At 47.7% G+C, this 21,284-nt stretch overlaps 1 protein-coding gene across 9 annotated transcripts in view; it reads left to right on the forward strand.

Moving 5' to 3' along the window:
- The window catches only part of RGS3 (regulator of G protein signaling 3), a 218,093-nt gene extending 202,284 nt beyond the window's left edge, over window positions 1–15,809 (forward strand). For 7 of the 9 annotated variants that reach the window (XM_043981823.1, XM_043981824.1, XM_043981830.1 and 4 more), the window contains 4 exons: window positions 11,599–11,700; window positions 12,188–12,249; window positions 13,491–13,657; window positions 14,508–15,809. In XM_043981823.1, the coding sequence (XP_043837758.1) occupies window positions 11,599–11,700; window positions 12,188–12,249; window positions 13,491–13,657; window positions 14,508–14,693 (517 nt within the window). In that variant the 3' untranslated portion in view covers window positions 14,694–15,809. Of the gene's footprint in view, window positions 1–7,344; window positions 7,469–11,115; window positions 11,464–11,598; window positions 11,701–12,187; window positions 12,250–13,490; window positions 13,658–14,507 lie in introns of those variants that run through there. The other 2 variants (XM_043981833.1, XM_043981832.1) reach the window with 2 other exon arrangements.
- The last annotated feature ends 5,475 nt before the right edge of the window (window positions 15,810–21,284 follow it).

A 21,284-nucleotide genomic window follows, 5' to 3' on the forward strand; every position in this document is an offset into this window, starting at 1 on the left:
GGAAATGACATGTCAAATAAGATGACTTTTTCAGACTTCAGACCAGAGACTTGGCCAGTAGACTGATTCAGAACCACCAGTTCCTTGGCTGTGAAGCACAGGACATGTAATTCTGCCAGGGATAGAGTCTCAGGAGTTATACTTGAACAGTTGTTCTGCGAGGAACACCTCATAGTTATCACAGAATCTTTAGGACAAAGGTAACCAGGCCTAGCTCCCTATACATAGAAAGCAGTCTTTTATTTGGCCTCTTCAGAAACTTCAGGCATGTCTAGTCATCATCTCCAATAACTGTTCCAGGGACCTCTTCTGTAGTCTCCCTCACTTTGCTGCCCTTACTCCTTTCCTAGGTCAGGCTTTCTGATTTTGCAGCCTCTACTTTCACTCTGCTACTAGGTTTCAAATGATTGACTAGAAAAATGATGATTGAAGGAAAGGGGCCAGAGTCGACAGAGAGAAGAGGGCCAGTGATGTAACATACACATCAAAGAGGTGGGAGGAGTACAAGGAGCCAACAAATGAGACAGAGAAGAAGTACTCACAGAATAAGAGGCGAGTCGTAAAGAATGACTGTCGTAGGAGCCAAGAAAAGAGACAAGGTAGTTCACCATGTCCTGTAACACAGAGAGGCAGGCCAAGGAGTATGAGGACAGAAAAAAGGTCATTTCATGTGATGATAAGGTCAAGTGTGACTTTAGAAAGAGGTACTTAAGTAGAGATAAGGGGATGGAAGCCATTTTGCCAAAGGTTTGAGAAGTGAGTGGATGCCAAGGAAGCCCTGTTACTGGCCGACAGTCTTCTCGTCTATACCAGCTTACTCGGGCTCTGTTTCCTCACCTGTAAAATGGAGATAATAATAATATCTACCTGCCAGAACAGTGCCTGGCGCATAGTAGGTTAAGCTGAATAAATGCTTGTTTCCTTCTTTCCTTCCGAATCTATTCTTTGTCCTTGCCTTTCATAGCCAGATGTTTAGGAAAAAGTTGTGTACACTCTTGGCTTCTGCTTCTTCACACGCCACTCATTCCTAAAGCCTTTGGATCTGGCTTCTGATCCCACTGATCTATTAAGAGTGCTCTCTACATCCTGTCTCTCCTTCCCTGGCTCTTGTGACATGTCCATCCCACCTGACTGACCACTCCTTACAGGATGATCGATTAGGAGCCAGAAGGAATTTCAGAGGCCAGCTAGTCCAGAACCCCTATTTTATACATAACAAGCAGACTTATAGAGGGGGTAAGTGACTTGCCCAGGGACACACATAATAATCATTATAGCCAGCCTTGACATAGCACTTTAAGGTTTGCACCTCGCTTTACAAATGTTCTCTTGCTTTATCCTTACTACAGCTCTGGCAGGTAGGTGCTGGTATCTCCCTTTTGTAGGTGAAGAAATGGAGACAGAGATTAAGCGACTGACCCAGGGTCATGCAACTAAAGAGAGACATTGTTTGAACTCCCGTCCTCTGACTTGTTTTCCCCACTTGTAACAAGTTTCCTTTTTACTCTGCTGAATCCTATGGATCTCCTGCCTACCCCAAGTATGAGTGTTGCCCAGGTCTCTGTCCTAGGCCCTCTTTCCCTCTCGCTGAGCTCATCTGTTCCCAGCATCTCTATGTGGAAGACCGTCTGGCTCCAGTCTCTCTTCTTGGGAGGCAGCATGATGCATGCAGTACATAGAATGTTAGACTGGGAGTTAGGAAGACCTGGGTTCAAATCCTGCCTCTGACTTTCACCCTTTGTGAGCCCCTCAGTCACCTGACCTTTCTCAGCCTCAGCTTCCTCATCTGTAAAATGAGGATAATGATGCCTGTGGTATTTACCTCACTGGGTTATTGTAAGGCTCAAATGAGATAATGCACACAAAGGGCACTGAACCTTTTAAAGCACCAGACGTCAGTTTTAGTTATTATTTATTCGAGTAGTACATCACCAGCTGTCTGCTGCTCACCCTCACTGGGATATTCCCATCAACTCTCAAACTCAATGTATCCAAAATGAAATTCACTGTTTTCCCCCCTAAATCGATCCTTCCTCCAGGATTTTCTTATTTCTATTGAGGAAGGGTACCACCATCTTCCTGTAGGCAATCAATCAGTAAACATTTATTAAACATCTACTGTGTGCCAGGCACTGTGCTAAGTGCTGGGCAAAAAAAGAAGCAAAACATAGATCTTGCCCCCGAGGAGCTTACAATCTAATAGGAAAGACAACATGCAAACAAATATCTATGAAGTAAACTACCTACAGGATAAATAGGAAATGAACAGAGGGAAAGCACTGGAATTAAGAGGGCTTGGGGAAGGCTTTCTGTAGAAGATGGGGTTTTAGATGGAACTTAAAGGAAGCTAGGGAGGTCAGTCCTTGGAATGGAGGGAGTGTGTTCTAGGCATGGAGGAAAATGCCCAGAACTGAGAGAAAGTATCATGTTTGTGGAACAGCCAGGAAGCCAGGCTCACTGGATCAGAGTATGCGATGGAGAGTTAAGTCACCTAGGCTTGCAACTTTAAAGTCATCCCTGACTCTTCTCTCTCCTGAACCCCTTCACATCCGATCCATTTCCATGTCTTAGCGATTCTGCCCTTATAACACCTTTCTCATTGACCCGCTTCTCTTCATTCACTTGGCCATTATCCTGGCTCAGTCCCATTCACCTCTCTTGTCTTCCATTGTGCTCCTAATCGTCTCTTGCTTCTAATCTCTCCTTTCTGATTCATTCTCCCCATTGCTGACAAAAGGATTTTCTTAGACACAGGTTTGACTGTCATTTTTCTGCTCAAAAAGCTTTGGTGGATCCCCATTCCTTTCAAAACAAAATACTGCTTAGTTTCACATTTAAAGCCATCGGCATTCTAGCTTGAGCCTTCTCTTCCAAATTTATTTTATCTTAGTCTCTATCCCAGCCAAACTACATGCTGTTTCCTGGCTCCATGCTTCCCACAGGCTGTCCCTCAGTATCTGGAATATACTCCCTCCTCACTTCTGCTTCTTACATTCTTAGCTTTATGACTCCCCCTCTCCATAGAGAGAGGTGTTGGATTATATGGTAGATGTCTACAGTAGACATACAAGCACGCCTGTCCACACATAGCCACTGTATTGATTTGCTTTCCTCAGGTGTATTTATTTGCTACAGGACAGGATTATTACTGTTGGAGGGAGAAAATGGAAGGAGGAGTTACCGGAAAGTTAAAATGATACAAATAAAAGGGAATAAATCAAACATCTTTAAGAATTACAAACTCCAAGGCTTAGCTTTCGAGCCATTTCCTATGGAAAATGTTTCCTCATACCCCTCATTGTTAGTAGTTCTCTTCTCTTCATTATTTTTTTTTGCTGACTTATCTCTGTAAATGTTGTTTCCTTCAGTAGAATGTTAAGTTTTGTGGAGGGCAGAGTCCCTTTGCTTTTGTTTTCTCTCCCTATCTCCATGTATTGTCTAGTACCATGCTTAATGTTACAGGTTTGTTAAGTGGTGTAGACGTCTAGTTTTGTAATTTAGGAGTAAAAAGAAGAGGGAGAGTGCTGGAGGGCCTGGCAGGTGAAGGGAAGGTACCCGGGGCTAGAAGTGACCTGGCCAGTTTGGGGGACTTAGGGGCATGGCCCCCCTAGAGAGATTTATGGAAGGGAAGGGATAATTGGTGGAGCTTGGTCACTTGGAAGACAGATAGAGAGATGAGGATGAAGGATCTTCCCTTCGAATGAGACAAGATAGGAGGAAGAGAGAGGATTGGTAGGAAAATGGAGAGAAGTTGACAGAATTTTTGTCAGATAACCTCAGTTTTCTCAGAGGAGGTGATGGGACTCTACTGATTCTATTAGGGGTTTTGGGGCAAGGGGGCCCTTCTGGTGTTCTTCAGGTCCTTCATGCTTAGCCCCTGGGTAATGTTGGCCCTATTCCCAACCATCAAACGGGAGCAAGCCCACTCTTATCTCCATCACGTCCGTCAGTGGTCCTTGATACAAATGAGCCCTTCTAGCCAGAGCAGCAGCAGCAGCAGCAGCAGTGAGGTAGAGCAGGGTGATCTTTGTACTGGGAGGTTGTAGAAAAGCATAGGTTCAAATTCTGACTCAGCTACTTCATCATCAACAAGCATTGCTTAGGTACTCTATGCCAGGCATTATGCTAATTGCTGGAGATACAAAGAAAGGAAAAAAAGACTGTCCCTTCCCTCAAGGAGCTCATATTGTACTGAGGAGACAGCATGCAACCACTAGGTATATACAACTCTGTACATATATTAAATATGATATATACATTAATTCAATATAACCTAATATAAATCTCAGAGAGAAAGCACTAGCGGGCAGAGGATGGCAAGGGGGGAGGACGAAAGATTCAGAAAGGCTTCTTGCAACATCTGGGATTTGATGGAAACCAGAACAGCCAGGAGGTGGAGGTAGAGAGAGCAGAGCTATGTTGGTACACACTTAACAACTGGCTATCTGAAAAGCAGGGTGCACTTTTAAGTTTAATCTGCGTGATTAACATTTTCTCCATCGTTTTTCCCAAGTCAATTAATAAAACAGTATATCAAGCCCAAATTTGTGTTATTTGCCAATTTCCAAGGCATAAATGCTCACACTGAAAATTAACTGTTGGCTGTCTGGAACTAGTTCTGGTTGATTCTAGCAACCCTCTGGTAGAACATTACAGACTTCTGCAGTAGCCAATGAAAAGGCCTGGAGTAAAGAGGTGGCTGGTCCTGTTTGAGGAACAAGAAAGCCAGCATTGCTGGACTAATCATACATGGAGGGGACAAAAGCGTAAGAAGGCTGGGAAGGCAGGCTGGGATCCTGTTAGGAAGGACTTCAACGGCTGAACAGAAGAGTTTGTATTTGATCCTGGAGCCACTGAAGTTTATTGAGTGTGTTCATGGGGAGGGGGGGGGGCGTGGATCTTTAGGAGGGTCATTTTGGAAGCTGAGCAGAGGATAGACAGGAGTGGGGAGACTTGTGGCAGGGAGATCAGTGGCAGGCCAAGAGTCCAGTTGTGAAGCAGTGAGGGCCTGCATCTGGGTGTCAGCTGTGCGAGTAAGGAAGGCAGCATGTGCGTGTAAGAGATGTTTGAAGATAGAAGTGACAATACTTGGTGACAGATTGGATATGTGGGCTTAGCCCAAGTGAGGAGTTGGGGCTATTGTTGAGGTTGCTAGCCTGGGCAACTGGCAAGATGACGGTGACCTTGATGTAATGAGGAAGTTTGGAAGAGGGGAGGGTTTGGGGGAAAGGTAATGAGTTTTGTTTTGAATGTGTTGAGTTTGAGATGTCTATAAGACATTCAGTTCAATATGTCCATTAGGTAGTTGTTGATGTGAGAGTGGATTTAGGAGTGAGATTAGGACTGGACAAATAGATCTGAAAATCATCTGCATAGAGTGATCTTTGAAACCCTGTGAGCTGATGAGATCACTGACTGAGACTGTATATAGAGAGAAGAGGGTCAAAGACAGAGCCATGGGACCCCTGGTTATTAGTGGGCATTACTCAGATGAAAATCCAGCGGAGACTGAAAAGGAGTGTGCAAACAGATAGGAGAATCAGGAGAAAGTAGGGTCATGAAATCCTAGAGAGGAGAGAGTGCTGGGAGAAGAGAGAGCCTGATAGCATCAGAAGCTGAAGAGAGGTCAAGAAGGATAAGGACCGAGAAGTGGCCATTAGATTTGACAAGAGATCATTGGTAACTTTGGAGGGGGCAGGTTCAGTGGAAGGAGGAGAAGAGGCCCTGATTATAGACAGTTTTCTTTTTACTTACCTGGTCTTAGGCAAATCACTTAACGTAGCTGGTTTTCAGTTTTGACACATGTAAAGTGAAAGGGTTGACAGGGATGGTTCCTAGGGTGGTGCCTAGCTCTGAATCTTATGCTGAGAGGCAGTGTTGTGCAGTGGGGAGTTATGAACTGGGAGTCAGGATGCGTTTGAACCCTGGCCACTCCGCTTTGTATGAACTCAGGCAATTCGCTTTGTATGGCCCAGTTTCCTCATCTGTAAAATGAGGGGGTTGGCATTCTGGAGAGCAGTTTGGAACTATGCCCAAAGGACTATGAAGCTGTGCATACCCTTTGACTCAGCAATACCACTACTGGGTCTTTTTCCCAAAGAGATCATAGAAAGGGGAAAAGGACCCACATGTACAAAAATATTTATAGCTGCTTTGGTTGTGGTGGCAAGGAATTGGAAATGGAGCGGCTTCCCATCCATTGGGGAATGGCTGGACAAGTTGTGGTATATGAATGTAATGGAATGCTATTGTGCTGTAAGAAATGATGAGCAGGTCGATTTCAGAGAAACCTGGAAGGACTTGCGTGAGCTGATGATGAGTGAGCTGAGCAGAAACATGAGAACATTGTACACAGTATCATCAACATTATGTGTTAATCAACTGTGATGGACTTAATTCTTCTTAGCAATACAGTGGTCCAAGATAGTTCCAAAGGACTCATGATGGGAAAAGCTCTCCAAATCCAGAAAAAAAGAACTATGGAATATGAATGCAGATTGAACCATACTATTTCTCTTGTTTGTGGTGCTGTTTTTCTTTTTTGAGGTTTTTCCTTTTTGCTCTGATTCTTCTCTTATAATATGACTAATACAGAAATATGTTTAATGTGATTGTACATATATAACCTATATCAGATTACTTGCTGTCTTGGGGAGGGGCGAGGGAGAAAAATTTGAAACTAGAAATCTTATAAAAACAGATGTTGAAAACGATCTCTACATGTAACTGGAAAATAATAAAATACCTTTATAATTAAAAAATGAGAGGATTGGGAAAGATTCTCTCTAAGGATCTTTCCCACCTTAGATCTATGACCCACCAGAGTTTTGTGCTAACTAGGAATTACTGGGAAAAAAAAAAAAAATCAGTTATAATATCCTAAATACTGCCAGCAGGTGGAGCTGTGAGACCAAAGGCCCATCTTGGTTATCCTTTTAAGTGCCTTACCTCCCCTTCTCCCCCGCCCCCTTCCAATTCTGTTCCCCCTCTCCCCCATATTGGATTGTTAATGTAGCTGTTAATTAATGGGACCATTGCAGTCATAATATTTTCCAAAAACATGCTGGAAGTTCCTGGTGCTGAGGATACCTTTATCAGATTCTTTCCTCCCTGCTCCCCTAACATACTCTTTGAGATTAGATTATAGAAAAACCAGACTAAAGTCTAGGGTGCTGGATGACCCTGGAGTCTGCGTGTGGGAGAAGTAGAATCCCTCTGTCTTAATGTCCCTGCCTCGAAGGCGGTTAGCAGGAGACCTTCCCGGGCCTCGCCTTGTGGAGCCTTGGGACTAAGCGCCCTCCCATTGGCTGACTGCAGGGGCTTGGTTGCCGGCAGCCTCCTTGGACTATTTATTGTGCTTGGGAAGCCTATTGCCTCCAGCACAGCGCCTGGCCCACTGCTTTCAACTGACCGCTTTCTCCCCAATGTACCACACTATGGTTGACTTTTCTGAAAAGTACCTGGAAAGGTAGGACCCTGATTTGTGATTTTACAGCTCTGAACTAAGCCAGATGTGTGAGGGGTAGGGACAAGAGAGGTAGGAGCCGGGGTTTGGCGTGGTTTTCCTAAAGGGTGCCCTGCATAGAGGATTTCTGTTTCTTTTCCCTCTTCCCCTAAGGTTGCCTATAACCTGGAAGCCTTTATTGGAACCTTGATTTGGGCAAAACACTCTCTTCCTGAATTTACTGCTAGAAGATGCCCCTGTTCTCCAGTCCCTTCCTGTTCTCTCCTGGTCCTCCTCCTCCCTTCCTCCCCAGTTTTGTCACAGATTGGGGAAGCTCTCCCACTGTGGACAGCCTGGAACGATTTGGATTTTCCAGGAAAAACCCCCGCATACAACCTAAACTTTTTGTTTCTAACTATTTACAAACCGAGCTAGTGGACTAGATTTCTCTTCTCTCCCCCGACTCTACCCTTCCCCCTCCCACCCCTGCCCCTTTTCTTGGAAAAAAACAACTGCAAAAGGACCTCCCTTTGTTTTTTGCAGAGATGGGGGACTCTGGTATGGATATACAGTATTGATATACTGTCAGGCTTGGTTTATTTGCTGGTTAGTTTTGCTAAACAACTTCTTTTTGTTTTTCATGATTTTGTTATACAAGGGATTATACTTTGGGGAAGGATATATTTGGAAATGAAGATGATGTAAATAATATATATGTATATATTTTTAAAAAATTAAACTAAAAGATAAAAGAAAAACAATTGTGTAAGTCTAGTGTCTCAGGCCAAAAAAAAAAAAAGAGAGAGAAGAGGAGATTTTAACTAGTTTCAGGAAAGTGGGGAGTCTAGTAGGGGAAAGGGACGTATAGTTTCCTAAGACTGCATTTGGTTGGGGGGGGGATTAGGGGAGGAGGATTTTGACATTCCTTAGGCCAGATGTCTGCTTGGAGAGAAGGCAGTGAGGTAGTTGTGGTTGGCTACAGAGGCAACTCAGCAAATAAATAGGCTTGGACGCACTCTGGGGGTACAGTATTCCCCCATATTCGCATGCCTTTGTGGTTCTAGGCTCAGCTCTGGAGCTGCAGAAAAATACTGAATGCTTGTAAACTCAAAAAGAAGTTGACGTATGGGAGGCAGGAAGGGGTTTCTGTGGGAGCAGGCCAATGGGGAATAGACATCGAATGCTCTGTGGGTCAGGAAGATTATTTATCCTTAATGTCATGTTTACATTAAGGAATAACTTCTCCACTCTCCACCTCACCTGGGAATTCAAAGCCCTTTGCCCCATTAATCCTTTGCCCTTAGAGGTAGAGAGTTCCCAGAGAGAACTCTGGAAGGAGAGACCCAAGAAGAGAAAGTGATTTTATTGGGCAGCTTAATGGAAGACTTGGAAACAGAAGCCTCGTGGAGACTCCTACAGTCTCACTGGTCTTGCTCTAGACCTCCCCACAGGGGTCCTAACACTTTCACTTACCAGGACAGCACAAGAAATCTAAGGAAGGAGGAAAAGGGGCCTGTGGAAGTGAAAACAGTGGACCAGAGGCGGGGGAGGGGTCTTGGAATGGAGAGGGCATAAAACAGTGGTCTCCCCTGGGGCTCCATGAGCAGCTGTCTTTCTCTTGACTTCCATTTGTGACCTTCAGCACCGCAGGCTTAACCCTTTTGGTTTTCGGTTTCCCCATCTGTGAAATGAACGATTGCATTAGATGGCTTCTCAAGGTCCCTTCTCAGATCTTATAAGGCCTGTCTTTCACCCTGCCCCTCTCTCAGCAGTCCAGAGCACCTCAGACATTGTTGGCCACGTTGCCACTCTGGACCAAAAAGGACATCCAGCTCTACTCTTGTTGGGGGTGAAGAGAATAGGAAAAGGAGTGTCACCTGTCACATACCAGAGGAGTCCTCACTGGCCTGGGACACAAGGGGACAGTAATCCGTGCTTTCATGCTAGCACCTCAGGGCTGCCGGCACACTTCTTGTCCTAGGAGAGGGTCAGCAGGGTATCCAGACTTCTCTCTGTAAGCACTTGGTGACATGCCCACAACAATAAAATCAGCTTAATTATCCAGGGTCTGGTCCTCCAGAGAACGAATCATTGCAAGTCCATTCCTTCTCTTTTTCTTGGCTTCAGGATGAGCATAAGTCTAGGACAGTAGCCCTGAGGAAGCAAAGGGAAGTAGAGGACATGCTTCAGGATAGAAATGGGGGGAACCTGTTTAGTGATTCCTTTTTTTTCAATTTAATTTTTTTTAATTAGCCATTTATTTCTCACCCTGCTCTAATCTCCCCAACCTCCTGGAAAAAACAAACAAAAGCAAAACCCTCATAACAAATATGGCTATCACTTCCCTTCTTCTTTCCACCCGAAGCTGATCTGGGCACAGGAGAAGAGCAGCGGTCCATATTTGTCCAGAGGAGCAGATTTGGGTTCATAACCAACAGGAGTTTGGGGGGATCATCTGTTGTTCCTAGGTATATTTATATGTCATAAGACGTGGTGGAAAAAATACCAGTTGGGAGAGTTGTGTGATTTTAGGGAGATCAGTTTCCCCATTTTGGGGGGGCTCTGTTTTCCTATCTGAAAAATGTGGGGGTTGGATTAGGTGACTTACTGTAACCTTGTAATATTTTATCCTTATGGACATAAAGCCCTTGATTGAGGACGTAGGATTAATGAAGCAAACTGGTTAGTTGGGGCTTTCTAGAATCTCCAGACCTGAATTCTTACCCCACCTCTTCTCTCCCCTGGGAGCCAAGTGTCTGAAGGTAAACAGCAGAGATGCTCACTCCTCTTCCCAAGCCACTGGCCCACTCCCTGTCCTAATGATTGTTTTCTGTGTTTTGATTAGAGCTTTTCTACCCTATGTTATTTCATTGGGCTGGCACTGCTCGGGCTGGGCTGTAAGTGCCCAGCCCCTTAGAAAGCCTGCTTCTGGGGGCCAAGACAGCTGGGCTGAGCCTCTGGCAGTGCCGAAAGTCTAGTCTTCTGCTTTGAGCCAACAATGCTTGGTTGCCTTGTTTGTTAATTTTGTACCTTTGTGCATGGGCATGGTTAGATCCTGGAATTCTTCCAGTGCTGCTGATTGAAACCAGAGCCCAGAGGGACCAGAGTTGTCAGACAGATGCCTATATCTAGCACCCATCTCTTGGCACTGCCCAAGTTTGGCCAGATCCCTAATCCCGAGTGCCAAGACTTGGGGAGAGAGTAAGGGTTGGGATAGGTAGCAGTAATGAGTATGGGCTGTTTAACCCCTTCCCTGCCAGCTATTTTATGCTGTTTCCCCCCCTGAAGGGTGCCCCATCTTGAAATTTGCCGTCCACTTTTCCAATGACATTCTGGGGGGAAAGTGCTAAAAATGAGCCTGTTCTAAAAATAACCATTACTGCCATCCTGGCAGGACGTGTTGATGCCCATCCCTGGTATTTGCTGACTTATTTTCTTTCTCCCTTCCCTCGCTGTCATGGTAACTGAGGAGGCCTGGTCACAAATAGCTCAGAGCAGCTTCCTGCCTCAGCCCCATGGAGGGGTTGGAGTGTGGGGGCCGGGCCTTAGTGGGAGCTGGCCAGCCCCGTTGCAGACACATGCCTCTTTCACTAGCTGTTAGGCTTGGCTTGTATTTTTTTTTTCTGTTCATTTGCTTTCCCAGCCCCTCCTACTTCCTGACTCCTCCTGTCTGAATACCAGCTTCAGCCTTTGCTCACAGCCCAGACATTGAATTCCTGCTGCTCTGAGTGGACACTGGCCCAGGCTGGTTCTTGCCTGCTTGCCTGGGCTGTTTTCTGTGGAGGGCAGTCGTTGCTTGTCCAGGCCTGGGGGCAAGGCTTGTGGAAGGAGTCTTGGGTGGGTGGTGTGCTTCTTGTCCACCAGAAGTGTCCATCCAGATTGGCCCAACTTGATTCCAGGGCCATGCCCTTTTTCCGAGATCTGTCTAAGCCAGGGCCTCTTGAATTCCACTCAGAGATGCTCCTGAGCATGTACCGGACGCGGAATGGGAACCTGCAACGCAGACACACGATGAAAGAGTATGTGTGACTGAAGCCCCGCATCAGGCACCAAGAACTTTTTGGATGACAGGCCCTGGCCCTTGCCACAGCCTGTAGCTGCTTGTTTCGGCTGCTTTCCTGAGGCTAAAGATTTCTCTCTCTCTTCTTTCTCAGGGCCAAAGATATGAAGAACAGACTGGGGATTTTCCGGAGAAGAAATGACTCTCCTGGGGGCAATGTGGCTGGCAAGGCAGACAAAGGGATGAAATCCCTGAAGTGAGTCCTTCCCTGGACCCTGATCAGATGCTCTTCTGCTTCCACCCCCACGGTTCCTGCCTCAGGACCCTTAATATTAAACTAGACCTAGGCTCCTTTGGAAAGATCCTTGCCACCCCCCACCCCACACACACCCCGGCAAGGTTCAGAACCTCTCTTGAAGTAGTGGGAATGAAGACTGGAGAAAAGAACCTTTGCCAGCTGTGGTCAGCTTCCCCCTCCAGAGTTCAGGGATCTGGGATCTTTTATTTTCCTGTCACTCCCTCACCCTATAGTGGGGGGGGGGTATCAGAAGACTGCTGGTTAATTTCTACCATCTACTGAAAAGGCCCTGCTCTGAGAGCCAGCCCCATGGCAGGAGAGCACTGCTCCCATCACCTTGTATTCCTGGACGGGCGCAGCTGCTGCTGCTTATTAGCGAGTTAGGCAGCACTAGCCTTGGCTGCGCCGGCTGAGTTCACATCCTCTCTCTCCTGTTTGTTGGCAGGCCCACCTCTGAGGAGGCACTCAAGTGGGGAGAGTCTCTGGAGAAACTGCTGTTGCACAAATGTAAGTGTGTGTATTGTCAGATCCCCTTCCCTTTTCCCCTGCTCCTGCACCCCCTCTCCTACCTCCTTTCCTGTCTTCAGCCTGGGGGCTTGTGTGCCTTTTCTTCCCTTCAGTTTAGAGTTCATAAGGGGGGGGGGGCAGCTAGGTGGCGCAGTGGATAAAGCACTGGCCTTGGATTCAGGAGGACCTGAGTTCAAATCCAGCCTCAGATACTTGACACTTACTAGCTGTGTGACCCTGGGCAAGTCACTTAACCCTCATTGCCCCACAAAATTTTTTTAAAAAATTAAAAATTAGAGTGTTCATAAGGGAAGGATTCTGTTTTCTGCGCAGGCCCAGGCTTGTTTTCCTCTCAGAGTAGAAGCTAGGTATCACATGAAAACATATGGAAGGGTTACCCCATAACCCCTAGTCACTGTCCAGTCCTTATCCTCATTCTCCGAAGGGTCCCAAGTCCTTCCTCAGGCACCAGGAGGAAGCACAGAAACAGCCTACATGGAATGTCCGTGATGGATGTCAACCCCCCCTTCTCCCAACACACCCTCTCAGGGAGTCACTGTTTCAAAAGTCTGAGCCTCTGATGGGACTGGGATTTACAGGTTTCTCTAAAGTCCTGACTGAGAGTGGGGGGGTGTCCCAAGAGAAGGGGTGGGGGTGGGGGGTGAAGGAATCTTTTTTAGCTGTACCTTTGTACTCACATCAGCCTGGCATTAGGCCAGAATGGATCCCTCCCACAACCAGATAAGAGATAGGGCAGCTTTGAGGACAGGAACTGTTTTTGTCTTTGCATACCCAATATTTGGAACAGTGCCTTGTATAGTAGGCTTAACAGATTTAATAAATGTTTCTTGGATTGAATTGAGTCTGTCATGGCTCATTTTTAAAGAAATGGAAAAGGACCCTTAAAGGTCATCTCATCCAACTATCTCATTTAATGGATGGAAAACTGAGGTTCAGTATGGTGAATTAACTTGCCCATGGTCATGCAAGGACTTGGTAGCAGAGACCAACTAAATTAACAGAGGTGTCCTAGCTCCCTGCCCTGTGAGCCCTCTAATATACCAACATATTCCTTGGCTTTCTGGGCCAGGCCCAGTGGGGAATCCTAGGAGGTGTTTGGAATATGTTCTGTCTTCCTCTTTCTGGGAGCCTGATGGAGCCTATGTTGGGGCTGGGAGGGATCTCATATGATACTGGGCAGTCTCTTCCCAATGTAACCCGGGCTCTTTGTCTTTCGGCAGATGGACTAGCAGTGTTTCGTGCCTTCCTCCGAACAGAGTTCAGTGAAGAGAACCTGGAATTTTGGCTGGCATGTGAGGACTTCAAGAAAGTCAAATCCCAATCCAAGATGGCATCCAAGGCAAAGAAAATCTTTGCAGAATATATTGCCATCCAGGCGTGTAAAGAGGTAACTCTTTTTTGCATGGCTGTGTATTCCCTAGTCCATGTCATTAACTGGTTATGTGAAAACAGCTATAGGCAAAGCACCATTCCAGGAGAAGGTAGTGCCCTCAGAGTAGTGTTATGATTGGAAACGTGATCAGCCTACTGTATGGTAGTAGCTCATGACATTAAGTCAGGATTGGGTTGTAGCCTGGTGATGCTGTCCCTGTGGGATATGCCACATAGGAGTGGGCCCGCTTCTTCATTCTGGGAGAATGTCAGCTCCCTGAAAGAAGGGACTATTTTGTTTCTGTCTTTGTATCCCGAACGCCAAACACGGTGTCTGGCATGTTGTAGGTGCTTAATCAATGCCTACTGGTTGATTGACTCTTCCAGATATACCCTTCCTACAGGAGTGATCTCCCCCGGCCTCAGGTTGTGTAGCTTTTGGAACCCGTAATGTTTCATCTTGAGTTGTTAGTTCCATCTCAAAGATACCCCTCTTCGCACCCTACTGGTTAAGAGGGAAGGGGTGCAGGTGACTTCATTGCCTTCCTACATTGAGGAGCCTAGACAGACAGTTAGTCTTTTGTGCTCAATGACATGAACTGAGGATATCCTTGGGGAGCCACACTAAAGGACTTGACAGGGACTGGGGTTCTCCACCAAGGGGAGAGCTAGCAAAGCCAGAGGGGTAGCTCTTGGGCGTCAGGGGGTGGGGTGGGGTTGGAGATGAGTGACTGGTTGTATCAGTACAGACTTCACTTTGAAAAGGCTAAGGTGGTGAGGAAAGCCAGGTCACCTGCCTGGTCTCCTGGGGGCCCAAAACCATGTTTCAGGTCAAGGGCTTGACCTTGCATCTGCCTTTCTTCCAGGTGAACCTCGACTCCTATACCCGGGAACACACCAAGGGCAACCTGCAGAGTGTCACCAAGGGCTGCTTTGACCTGGCCCAGAAGCGTATCTACGGGCTCATGGAGAAGGACTCCTATCCTCGCTTCCTGCGTTCTGAGCTCTACCTAGACCTCATTAACCAGAAGAAGCTGAGCCCTCCATTGTAGGGGGCTCCCTTTCCTTTCCCCCGGGCAGCCGGGAGACATGTATGTTTACATGAAGCCGGCCCAGCAAGTGGTCTGTCCTCTCCCTCCCCACCCTCCTGAGGATGGCTGAGAGAATGGGCCACTCTGTTGTCTGTGACTCCTCGAAGCCATATCTCTGTTGGACTGGCCCATGGGCATATGAGAAGCCTGAGGCCTGCACTACAAGAGTCCCTGGGGACTCAAGAAGCCAGTGGGCTGGTGCCATGTGTGTTGGCACCCTACCCTCACCCCCAGTGCCGCTCTCTGGTACGACGATGCCTGCCCCAGGACTGGGCCTATGGGCATGGCACATAGGCAGGGCTTTGGTTCAGGCTGAAAGGTTCTTGTCCAGGCAGCAAGGAGCCAGGGGCAGGTGTGAAGCTGGGGGGATAGGGGACCAACCAGTACAGAAACCTTACCTCTAACTTATGAGCTCCACCAAGCATCTGGCCTGCCACACCTTCTGGGTCACTTCGCAGTGATCAAGGTCCTGGAAGAACTGGGTAGCAGAAGGTAGGGGCGAGGAAGGTATTGCCCTGGGCCAGGTGGCAGGTGCTCAGGTGACCTCCTGTAGGTTGTGGCCGTCAGGCGCCATCCCTTGGGCATGGTGCTCAGCGCCCTGACATCCCCCACCCTGGGCCCTGGCCTCAGGATTTTATTTATTTCAACACTGTAGCCGAATGCTTGATGCATTGTTCTGTAATAGGAAATCCTTGCCTCTTTATTTTCTTAATTTACAAGTGCAATATTTTCAATCTGTTTTCGTGGGAAGCTACAAAGCAGAATGACCGTTCTATTTTAAGAAGGTGTACACACTTTTATAATTTGGGGTGGGAGGGAGGGTTGGTTTTTGCCCAGGGGCCCCTGGCAGCAGGCAGCTGGGGCCCCTGGATGTACATATTATTTGTTGAAAATCTCAAGTTCAATAATATGAACAAAGTGCCGTGCAAGCCTGACCCTCAGACCAGAGGGGCAGTGTCTCTGAAGGGCCTGCCTGGCTCTGGACAGCACATTTGGTCCCTGAGGGCTATTTCTGTGGCTCCCAAACCATCCACACAGCCAGGTGATGGAATGAATAAAAGGCCCTTGTGACTTCTATTACTGGTTGCTGTCTTTTTTCTCAGCCTGCTACAGACCCTCTGTTCCCCACAGGATTTATCTTTCGATCTTACCGAGTATCTTATTAGATATCTGGAACTAGAGGAATGCAGAGCTCTTCATAGAGCTGGAAGGGACCCTACACACCATGTAGTCCAGCTGCCTCATGGGAACTGAGGCCTAGAGCGGGGAAGAGAGGGAGTGACTTGTCTAGTGAGTGATGGAACTAGAACCTCGGTCTAGGCACGGCGGGAGAGTCAGAAGGAGGCTGGAGCTAGGAGCCGGCTCTGAATGCCAGCTCTGCCCCTCACTGCAGTCCTGTGTGTCTTTAGCCAAGGCCTTGAATGTCATCTACAGAATGAAGGGTTTGGCTGGAAGCCATCTGAGCGCTTGGCCCTTGCCACTCTATATCTGAACCTCTTCGATGTGGCCCCTTCAGTCCTTGTAAACCTATGGTCTCCTCCTGGGTCAGTGTGGGATAGGACAGAACCCGCCCAGAGACTGGGATTGATGTTTCCATCAGATCATCTTTAGGAAGCAGTAGGGCCTGTGGATAGGATCACCTGGCATCAGAACTTTACCTTCAGCTATCCCCACAGCAGCTGGCTCCTTGCCCCCTGGAGAGAGGTCTGCATTTAAAGGGGAAGTGGTCTGAAAACAATCAAGAGCTAACTTGTGTGGTGCTGAATCTAAATGCAGCGGGAGCTGAGCTGCTTGGGGAGCACTGTGGGTTAGACTCATCTGGGAAGGCTTCCCCATAAGAGCTGAGACTGGGCTGATGAGTCTCCTTTCTGAGCGATGAGGAACTCTAACAGACCTCCCTGAGGTCATTAAGACTTCATCATCCTCGTTACCCAGTGGGACAATGGGGACCCAGGGGCCGCCTCCCAAAATATGGAGTTGACCTGCGTTCCTCCTCAGTGGGAGCCCTGGACCAGAAGCACTGAAACTTACTCTGTGGGTTGGATTCTTTGCCTGACTCTGCTACTCCCTTGCTGTGAGACCCTTAGATTCTTAACGTTCTCCCTTTCCCACTCACACCTATCATCCCTCTCAGCCTCTTTCCCCCTCCCCCATCTGATCTCTTCCTCAAATACCCCTCCTTTCGGGAGGCTTTTCTAGGTTTGGGCACTAGGTATGTCAGAGACTGGGGTCCTGAGAAAAGAGAATTGACATGGTCGGTCAGCAGATACCAGTGCTCGGAAACTTGTTAGGTGGCCAGAGACCAGAGTTGTGTTCCTGGCCTGGCCCCAGTTTCCAGGTTGGGATTTATGGGTAGCCTGCCTTCCAGGAAGCCACTGTTTCATTGCCGGAGCCTCTTCCTAGCTCTGGTCACCAGGCTTTGGCTGTCAGAATCCCATCCAATCCAGCAAGCATTCATTAAGTCACCTACTATGTGCAAAAGGCACCAGGGTTTATACAAAGACAATGAATGATAATCCCAGCCCTCAAGGAGCATATAGTCTACTGGGGGTTTCCCCAGTGCCTGCTATGTAATAGGGACTTAATAAATGATCCCTGAATACGAGTGTTGAAGAGGTGGGCATGTGTTTGGGTTCCTCACTCCCTGCCTCCTGGGTCTGAATCTCTGTCAGCAGTGGGACAGGAACACTAGAACACGGAACACACACATGATCTTCATTCTAGAGCAACATCCCAGCTGCTGCTGATTGAGGGAAAGCAGCTCCCAATTGAGGTGATGTGCCTAGGCTGGGACAGGGAGCCCCCAGGTAGGATTCCTTGTTCTGTTCTTCACTGGACAAGTTCCACCTGGAGGCTCTGGGAAAGGAACGTAGGTAGAAAGAGACAAGGAGACAGATGTCTTGTTCCTGCCCTGAGGAGCCCATACCTTGGATTAGAGAGGGTAGCTCTGGAACCAGTCCATAGAAATTCTCCAAAATTAAGGCTAGACCATTCTCCTGATGTTGGTCCCCATAGAACTTTGAATTGTAGACTTACAGGACACTCAGTGCAAGCTCTTCATTTTTGCAAAGCAGAAGCTGAGGACCCAAAGGTCTAAGGTCACAGGGTCAGTGGAAGAGATGGGAAGAACCCAAGTCTCCTGCCCCCTCCCCACCTTGCAGCTGATGTTAATTCCCCAATGCATCCTGCTGCCACTTGCCATGGATGATCTATTTATACCTGAGAGGTCACGAACAAAGCATTATTAAATGTTATTCCTGGCTCTCCACATACAGCATCTAAAAGAAACTGGACTGGGATTAATGGAACTGGGGCAGCTGGTTTCAACGAAATTGAATCCTGACTTCTTTGGCTTTCTATTCCCTTTGGGGTTGGTTTCCATGGGAACCCAAAGGTCAACCATGGATGGTCAGGGCTGGGGTTGGGAGTGGGCAGGGGTAAGCCACCTCTGAGCGAGTTCACAGAAGGCAGCTCCTATGTCCTCTGAATTCAATGAAGGGGGAGAGTGGCTCTCATTCCTGGTCTAAAGTCACACATCCCCAGAGACTTGTTAGGAGAAAGAAAGCCAAGACACCAACCTCCAGGTCCACCTTCAGATTATGGCAGATTTAGAGATGCAACTTTCACATTCCAAAAGGCAGCGCAGCCCAGCAGAAGGAGCGCTGGATGGCGAGTTGGGGGGCACTAGTTATAGACCGGCTTCCGCCACTTGCACAGCCTCACTGGGTCTCAGTTTTCTTGCCTGCAAACTGGGAACAATTGCTAACTCACCGGGTTGTGTGAGGCAATGACCGGAAGGAACTTTGTTGTTACACTGGGCTATGCAGGTGTCGGGAATTATTGTGGTGATGATGAATAAGCCTGGGAATCGACGGGCACCTCTGCACACGCCCCACAGGCCTTCTAGGAAGGTGAAAGAAAGTGTTAACTGTAATGAGAGAAAAGACTGAGACATTGAGGGCTTGGGATGTGCACTGACTTCTGTTTTATGGTTCTCTGTCCTTGAGAGGAAATCGATTGGGTAATCCTCAGGCTGCTCTCGAGGTCTCATCTTCTGCTGCTCGAAACAGCCACATGGGCCGATGGCACGGCTATTGACAACCTCGTGCCTATTTAGGAGGTCATTGTGCTCTTCATGACAAAGTCCATCCATCCCTCTCAGGCCTCCTGCTCTCTCCGCCAACTCAGCTGATGCAATCTAGGATCCCAGGAGGGGAGCAGCTACGGGCCAGGTGTGGTGGAAGGGCTGACTACATCGGAGAGGGGGCATGGGGTTGGGCTGCCTAGAAGAAAGATTCTGCAGTTCCTCAGCTCGTCCTGCAGCTCTGTGGTTCTGTTCTAACATGCTGTGTTCTAAGGCACCTTTCATGCCTGACACTGGGTGTTGTGTTTTCAGTCTGTGGTCTGTGCTCCTTCCAGCTCCGAAATGGGATCCCAGAACCGGAGTTCTTACGATTCTTTGGGGTGGGTGAGGAAATTTCAAGTATGGGCCAGGAGGGCACTGCCGTGGCTTTGGGCATCGTTTTCCCAGGGCTCTTCTTTCCAACTTCTCACCATTCTCCAGCTGCATGTGTCCCCATAAGTGTCAGTAACTAACTCCACTCCCCACTCTTCCCTGGCTTAACTCAGACCCCTCCCTCTTTCCTCCCAGAATTCCCACTATGAGGCAGGGACCTCACCCTGCTCAGCCTCAGCCATTTGCAGAACTAACGTGGCTTCATTCCTTCAGAATTGAGCACGACGAGAGCCTCTGGAACCCGCCCAGGTGTTTTTTTCCCTACACCTGCCAAGAGCCTGCCCAGCTTTCCTTCTTGATTCAGGGACAGTGACATCAGAGTACTTGGCACACAAATGCTCCTTTCGATCACTCTGGTTCATCCTTCATGCCACTCCATCCATCCACCCCAACCTCCTTCCATCTCCCCCCCATTCCCTTCATCTGCTCAAGTCAAAGGGTCAGCTTCTGCTTTCTCTCCATTATGCCTTAGGCCCCAGCTGGCCTCTTGGACAATTGAGGGGGTGAAGTTAAAAATAGTCCCAAAAGAGAAGTGTATGGTGCATTTGTCTTCCTCTTCCCTCCTACTTCATCCCCACCCTTGAGCTGGCTCTTTTTATCAGGATTGTTCCTTTTGCTGCAAATGCTAAGTAATAGGGAGGGAATTGATTTGGAGTTTGGATTTTTGTTTCTGGGTTTGTTTTTTTTTTTTGTAGCTGCCACCACAGAGATGGTAAGATGACAGAAGGCTAGCCTCCCATCAGAAGATGTGGATTCTAATACCGGCTCTGTCACTGAAACACTGTGATGTTGGATATTATCAGCCCCCTCTGGGCCTTAACTGTAAGATAAAGGAGATGAACTATGAGGTCCCTTCTGGCTTGAATATCCTTGAGAGCATATTAGTGTCAAATCAATACAGACCTGTAGTGGGATGTGGCTGTCATAAAAGTTAATTCAATTTTGGGCTGCACTAATGGACGTCTAACAGTCACTGCGATGGTCCCATTGTCCTTGGCCTGGTAAAATCGCAGAGGGAACAGCATGCCTTTTTCTGGGTGCTGCATTTCAGGAAGAACATTGACAAGGTAGAGCATATCCAAGGGATATACCAGGATAGAGAGGGGTCTTGAAACCATGCCATACCAGGATCAGTTGAAGGAACTGGAGTTGTTTAGCATGGGTCTTAATGAACAGAGAGAGGGAGAGTTGCTATGTTCCCATGTGTGAAAGGTTGTCCTGTGGAAGAGAGATTCAATGCTTTTAGTGTGGTCCTGGAGGACAAGGGCTACAGGACCAATTAATGGAATTTATGTGGGGGGGGGGAGAAGAGAGAGAGGGGAGGGAGAGGGAGAGGAAAGGAGGGAGGGAGGGAGGGAGAGAGTGGGAGAGAGGGTGGGGGGGAGGAGGGGAGAAGGTATTAGAGGGGGTGGAGATTTTAGCTCCTTACCTTTAAAAAGGAGGAAACACTGTCTTAACTCTGCACCCCCACCCCAATGAAACTTGCTTTTGGAAGATTGGTGCATTCCCTGTCATTGAAGGTTTCATGTGGGGACTACAAGTCCATTTATCAGGGAGGGTGTAGATAGAATTCATGCTTTGGGTAAAGGTTTGATGAGATCATATCTGACATCGCCCCTCCTCCCCCAACTCTGTAATTCTCTGATTCCATCAATTTAGTGCTGTTCCATGTTATTTTTAACCACTGGGGCCCTCTGGCTTAGGCTCTAGGCTACTCAAAGAAAATAAAGTTTGAGAAATGGAAAAAAAATGAACCTTTCTGAATAGGCTTTCTCATTTAAAGACCCTGCCTGTAGTAAATCTGCAGTTCTGTGTTGGAAGGTGGGTGCCATGCCACCACAACTGGACTTCCTGCTTCAACTTGGGGAAGGGAGAGGGCAGACAGTCCCAGCCCCCAGCTTTGGGTTTAAAGAATGATCTCCCAAAAGACCCTGTTAAAAATGAAAGTAGGTTTCCTGGAGGGGGGCATACTCTCATGTCTTGGCACCTAGAAGCCTGAGCTGGCTGAGTTGTACTATCTTGGATGCCAGTTTCTC

Source organism: Dromiciops gliroides, chromosome 2 (assembly GCF_019393635.1).
Source record: "Dromiciops gliroides isolate mDroGli1 chromosome 2, mDroGli1.pri, whole genome shotgun sequence".
Taxonomy (NCBI): Eukaryota; Metazoa; Chordata; class Mammalia; order Microbiotheria; family Microbiotheriidae; genus Dromiciops; species Dromiciops gliroides.